Raw genomic sequence first — 6,673 nt, 5'->3', positions numbered from 1 at the left:
CAATAGCTGTACCGGGGGAATTTCCATTTGGTACAGATATAATGGGAGGCTGATCGATGCCCGGGTGCGATCAAGGGATGGCTCCCTATTGGTCAACCACGTTATGTATGCCGATGATTTGGTAATAGCTGCTCATTCAGAAGAGGAGTTGGAGACGCTGCTGCTGAGACCGGAGCTTGCCAGTAAGAGGTGGGGCCTTACCATCAGCCCCACCAAAACTAAGCACCTGCCTGGGTATTTTGTACTATCGGACACTCCACCCCCACAACTCCCAATCGGTGATGGGGCAGTAGTGGAGAGAGTGGAGAGTTTCCCATACCTGGACAGTGTGCTTATGACCAGCTCCAGTTTAACAGCAGAGGTCTCACTCCGAATCAGTCGAGCAGCAATATATTTTCATCGGTTGTGTAACGCTGTGTGGAAGCTACCTGGTCTGTCGCTCCGCACGAAGCTTCAGGTCTTCTCGGCCACAGTCATTCCCTCCCTTCTCTACGCTTGAGAAACGTGGACCCCCCTAATGGAGCATATTCGCCGGTTGGAAACATTTAGGCTGGCCTGCCTACGATCCATCCTGGGTTTAACCAGGCTGGATTGTGTGAGGAGCTCATAAATCCTTGAAAGATCTGGGCAAAGTCCCATCAGTGAGCTCCTCCGGCAGGCAAGGCTGCATTGGCTGGGTCATGTAGCCCGCATGCCCAGCCACCGCATGCCTAAACAGCTTTTATTCGGCCGGATCGAGGGGGCTAAATGGGCGCGGCACGGGCTAGAGAAGAGATGGAGTGATGTGGTACAGGAGGATGTGGAGCTGAGTGGACTTGCCGATGACTGGTACCAGCAGTGTCAAGATCGGCCTCTGTGGAGGAGGCTCGTGAAGGACGCTACTGGGCAGTTGGAGGCAGTCACCCTCCAACAACAACGGAGGGCGGAGGAGCGACGCTCACAACAGCGAGCGGAGCGCCAGGTGGCTAAAGCACAGCAAGTTGGCACAGTAGGGGGCACAGGTGGTGCATCAGCCAGTCATCTCGGTCATCTCGGTCAGTCGACCCGTGGCACCTGGGTCTGCCCCGTGACCTCCTGCCAGCGGGCGTTCGACACTTCACGTGGCCTCAAGGTGCACATGGCCTGGCACAAGCGTCGTGGTGACGTCACCGCCACTTAGTGGCGAATGGCGGTTGTTGTGTTACTGTGTGTGTTACTGTATGTTACTGTGTTACTGTGTATGTGTGTAACTGTGTGTATGTTACTGTGTGTGTGTGTTACTGTGTGCGGTCCTGGGGAGCGGTAGTGTAGCGGTGAGCGCGCCGCGCTACGAACCCGGCGACGCGAGTTCAATTCCCACTCACGGCCAACGTCAGTGGCGATAATCTAGGTCAGTCCTGGGTCTCCCCTAGGTCGACTCAGACTCAAATGCGTACCTGGTGCCGTGTGTAAAAACATCGCCACTGGGGACACAAAGGCGGCCGGGCGTGGTTCTGGCCACCCCACCCCCTCGTGTACCGTTCCGGCCTTCGTAGGTACTCGCCAACAGCACTTGCCCCAACGCAGGCTACACGGGGGATCTTAGTCTTTGTGTGTGGACGTGATGGAGGCGGAGTTCGTTCGCTCGCTTTGTCTGAAAATTTCGCAGCCTCAGCGTTCGTGACCCCCCTTCTCCCCCTCCCCTTCTGTCACCATCCCCACCACCCCTTCTCTCACCCCCCCCCCCTTCTCTCACCCCCCCCCCCCTTCTCTCACCATCCCCACCCCCTTCTCTCACCCCCCCCCCTCTTCTCTCACCATCCCCCCCCCCTCTTCTTTCACCATCCCCCCCCTCTTCTTTCACCATCCCCCCCCCCTTCTCTCACCATCCCCACTCCCTTCTCTCCCCCCCTCTTCTCTCACCATCCCCACCCCTTTCTCTCACCCCCCCCCCCTCTTCTCTCACCATCCCCCCCCCCCTTCTCTCACCCCCCCCCCTTATCTCACCCCCCCCCCTCTTCTCTCACCACCCCCCCCCCCTCTTCTTTCGCCATCCCCCCCTCTTCTCTCTCCATCCCCCCCCCTCTTCTCTCACCATCCCCCCCCCCTCTTCTCTCTCCATCCCCCCCCCTCTTCTCTCATCATCCCCCCCCTCTTCTTTCGCCATCCCCCCCCCCTTCTCTCCCCCCCCCCTCTTCTCTCCCCCCCCCCTCTTCTCTCTCCATCCCCACCCCCCCTAGTGGCGACTTGGAACGAACCGATCAGAGTGGCGGTCGGCCCCACGACGATTGGCAACAGCGGGGTGGTAAGGTGGTAGTCGTAGTTGGTGGGGTTGGTGGGTGGTGTAGTTGGTGGTGTAGTTGGTGTTGGTGGGTCATCGTGAACAGCGGACGGGCTCGGGCTGTTGAGTGCGCGACGCGGACTGCCGCTGTCGCGACTGGGCAGGGTCAGTCCCGCAGGGGGGGAGACGGCGACCACTGCCGTGATGCGACCGACAATTCATTGCCTTCGCCGAGCCGTGCCGGGCAGCTGTTTACTCTGACAGCAGCTGCTCGGGGCCATCCATCTATCGCGTAGTGAGTGGACGATCAGTCCGCCCTGTTGTTGGACGAGACGAGGAGGAGGAGGAGAGAGAGAGGGAGGAGACGGCGAGGTGCTGCCGCCGCTGCTGCTGCTGCTGCCATGGCGGGCGTGGGAGACACTGCGGGCAGGGCTGCCCAGGCCCCCGGCGTGCCCTCGCCACGACCCCGCGACGAACCGGGGCCTCGGAGCTCGCAGGAGGAGGAGGAGGAGCGGCTTGGGGATGGACAGCGCGACCCCAGCGGTGGCCACCGGGAGGAGGAGGACGAGGGCGTGGACCCGCGCGTGCAGGTGATCACAAAGACAAAGAGACAACACCACCACCACCCGTGTAGCCTTGACAGACTGTCGGGGCAAGGGCTGTTCGCGAGCCGGTAAAAGCCGGTACGGCACACGAGAGGGATGGGTGGCCAGCACCACGCCCGGCCGCCTTTGTCTCCCCAGTGGAATTGTTTACACTCCGCACCAGGTACTCATTTGAGGCTGAGTCGACCTACAAATGTATGAACACACGCGTGCGATGCTGTGTAGACTAAGCATTTATGTCCGCCGGCCGTTCGGGTTTATCACCCAATATTTTACGCAAGCATGATGGATAAACAGGAAACTATGGAAAGGTTTCCACTTCTCTGAGTCTCATCAACAAGCGCGTGGTTCGTTCAGTTCTACTTTGCTGCGTGGTGTTTCAGGACAGATGCCTCCCACAAACATCGCCCATTTGGTGGAAATTCCACATTCCCATGGCAGCGGGATCATTCCTTCATTAGAACGGCCACTGTTGACTTATCCGCAAACCAATACTGTACAATACTTTTTCGACCTCAAAGCAGGTGATGGGCCGATTCTAGAACAAACCGGGTTTCTATACAGAGAGCATATGTATTGTACAGCAATCAGACGTGCACTATGCACATTCATTACCCATATCATTGTGGACGCAGAGTGAGTGAGCACTGTTGTGGTGTCCTTTTGCCCACTTCAACAATTGTTTATTGCTGTGGTTGTCCCACCTGATGACAGACGCTTGTGTTGCGCCCGAAACGTCGTGATTTAATGTATTATATTTTATACCTACGTGACTTTACCGAAAGAACCAAAAAGTATGGGTCCCTGCAGTCACGAAAACTTCAAATCAAGATTGGTGTCTATAATTATAGAGTACAATGCGTACTGTTCCAACCCACATTTTAATTCGTGCAATGCATGTGTACGGGGTGTCCGGAAACGAGCATACCAAAACGAGTGTTGTATAGTTGTATTGTTATTAATTTAATATGAATAAATGTTATGTACTTTTAAGTTTTAGTTCATTTAAAGTGTTATGCTATTAATTCGAAATTCTAGAATTGTGGTTAAACTTTGACGTGGCCCATGATTCCCTATCGATCTTATTCGGCGTTCAAACTTGAGAAAACATTTTCCCAACACAGCTGTGGAAATCATCGACGATACGACCTTTGCGTTCCTCAAGGCCCCATTGGTTTTCTCGTGGAGACTTTACTTTAAACAAAAACCCAGAGTTGAAAATCTTACGGTGTTAAGTCGGGTGAACGGGCGGAATTGTCATGATATCAGGAAGTGGCGGTTCTCAAGTACCAATCAACATTCACAACAAGCTAAATCGTGTAAGTCGAATGCATATATTCACGTAAAATTCATGTTCGTATCTCGAATAACAATAAAACTGTTCGTTTTGGTATACTCGCCTTCTGACACTCTCTATTTACGCCCGAGACATTTTAACTTATTCCGTCAAACTGTAGCATCATAGCATCGGAGTAGTTCCACAGAAATGTGTTGTTGCTATTCAATTGTGATCATACACAATTGAATTGTTGATCCACGCGGTGTTCGTGGTGTGTGTCCTCCCGCGAGTGATGGTGGGTGCATGTGGGGAGCGGTAGTGTGGGGGTTAGCACGCTGCACTACGAACCCGGCGACCCCGCTCACGGCCAACACCAGTGACGAGTATCTGAGTCAGTCCTGGGGCCTTGCTCTAGGTAGACTCCGCTTCAAATGAGTACCTGGTGCGGTGTCTCAACATCGCCGATCGGGAGACAAAGGCGGCCGGGCGTGGTGCTGGCCGCCCACCCCCTCGTGTGCCGTGCCGGCCTTCATATGCGCTAACATCACTTGCCCCATCAGTCTGGTAAGGCGACACGGGGGATCTTTGTCTTTGGTGGGCGTATGGTTTGGGTTCACTGCATCCGTTTCAAAAAAATTTTTTCTCGGTGTGGGTTACTTCCAATGGCACTGTACACAGAATGAGTAATAGTGACAATTTGTATTTAATGCGATGTATTTTACGTGTAACACGAGCAGTGTGCATGTGTGGTGTGTAGCAACAAGCAGATTCGCTCACGATCTCTCTTTTCGCTTTTTAAAATCCTCTACTTTGCCGTTATGTTTACAGCCAAGCCAGTAAACAGGCGACGTCGAGCCAACGTCAGAACCATTGAGCCAATGTTGGCCGAACCTTGTCCCAACGTCTCCCCCGACTTTCCATGTCTATTGGGTGTATTATTAATAATCTACTCACTGATGTTTGCTTAAAAATCATTTGCTGTGGCGAGTACATTAATGGCTTATGAAACAGCTATTTTAACAAAAACCACAAAAACGACTATTAGAACAACAACACGAAGCCACTGTGAAGACAGTTCCACTTATTCAACACCTCCCAGAAGTTACTTACGCCTGCAAGGGGAGCGGTAGTGTAGTGGTTAGCGCACACCTCCGCTTAGCACGGTTGGCTATGTATGGTGCAAAAGAAATTCAATGTACATACTGCCTGTGTGGCGTGAGGACTCGGTGTCCTGTATTATTGGATGCTGTGCCACGTTTCCGCTGCTGTATTTCACATACACGTATACTGACTGACTCGTGGGGCTTTTTGCCGTTCCCCGCTGCTCGCAGATCGAGTTGGAAAAACTGAACCAGTCGACTGACGCCATCAACCGCCTCGAAACGGAACTCGAGGTAACAACGGTTCCGCTGGGCTTGGTGACATCGTTTCGGGCCCCTGGCCAATCGCATCAGACCCCTCAAGGGAACTCATCTCTCCCGTCAGTGACAATGATTGTTGTAAAGTAGTTTCTTTATGAAACTGGCCCCTGGCAGGAGAGAGAAATAAATAAACTCAACACATTGAATCAATTACATTCTTGCTACGATGGTAAGCGATGCGTTCAGGGGCTAGTTGGCAATGTCTGAGGGTCTGATAGCCATGACAAGAGGGCTTCAGCAGCAGAGAGAGAGTTCCTGTCGTTTTGCTCTTCCTCATCCATTGAAGGAGTGGAGAGCACAGTGGGTTTACGATACGGTCCATAGTTTGGGTTGCAATGGCCTTCATCGCAGCTTCGGCTTGTCTGATATTGGCGCACATTCGTCAATATCTCACTGTGGCCTTAACATAAAAAGTATAGAACAGGTGATGATTTGGGCAATTGACCTTCTTCACAGCAAATGGAGAAGCCCAAGAGGTAGAGTCATGGCGGTTACAAGTTACAACCGAAACACTAACCTTGGACCAGCACTCCAGCAGATGAGGTTTTGGTCTCCCTGGAAATTACCCCTCTTGATTTTGACACTGAGTAAAAAGCATTTTTATGAGAGGTAAAAATACCACATCAACCTGTAGTAATGATTAATTTCTACAAGCGCTGTATAATCCAGAATGCTAACTTGTGGTGTGTGCATTAACTCTAGCCTGACATTTGAACGGCAATCTTACTTTGAGCCACCGCACTGTAATTAACAGAACTTGTTAATCCCGTACACAAAAAAAACTTGGGCCAGGTCTAGCAAACCCAAACAAGTTTTTCAAATTAAAATCTTTCAAAAATATTTTTTGTTAATTTAACAGAAACATATTTTTGCTTTCATCAAAAATATAACAACACGTAATTTTTGTTAAATTATAATTTTTTTACTCCAAAGGAAACGAAAGCCACCACTCACTGTAGTTGAGCGGTCACGCCGGAGCAGTAGTTGTGTGTCGACTTGCGGTGACGCTTTTCCTGCCATTAGGCCCTCCTGGCTCTGCAGGGTTTTTTTCCAGATAGGAAGTCCCCTTTGCTTCTTGGAAATTAATTGGTGATAACATCTCAAAAGAGCATTCTTGTCTTGCACGCCC

The 6,673-nt window shown here is 51.9% G+C and overlaps 1 protein-coding gene across 1 annotated transcript in view; it reads left to right on the top strand.

Annotated features, from left to right (window-relative positions):
• The first annotated feature begins 2,206 nt into the window (after window positions 1-2,206).
• The window catches only part of SH3BP5 (SH3 domain binding protein 5), a 28,733-nt gene continuing 24,266 nt past the window's right edge, over window positions 2,207-6,673 (top strand). The window contains 2 exon segments of the mRNA XM_061576410.1: window positions 2,207-2,829; window positions 5,455-5,517. Coding sequence (XP_061432394.1) covers window positions 2,641-2,829; window positions 5,455-5,517 — 252 coding nt within the window. The 5' untranslated portion in view covers window positions 2,207-2,640.

The sequence above is a fragment of the Lethenteron reissneri genome, chromosome 61, assembly GCF_015708825.2.
Source record: "Lethenteron reissneri isolate LAM-NWPU_2019-01 chromosome 61, ASM1570882v1, whole genome shotgun sequence".
NCBI lineage: Eukaryota > Metazoa > Chordata > Hyperoartia > Petromyzontiformes > Petromyzontidae > Lethenteron > Lethenteron reissneri.
Note: the sequence above shows the minus strand (reverse complement) of the source record. Positions and strands in the feature narration are given on the sequence as shown.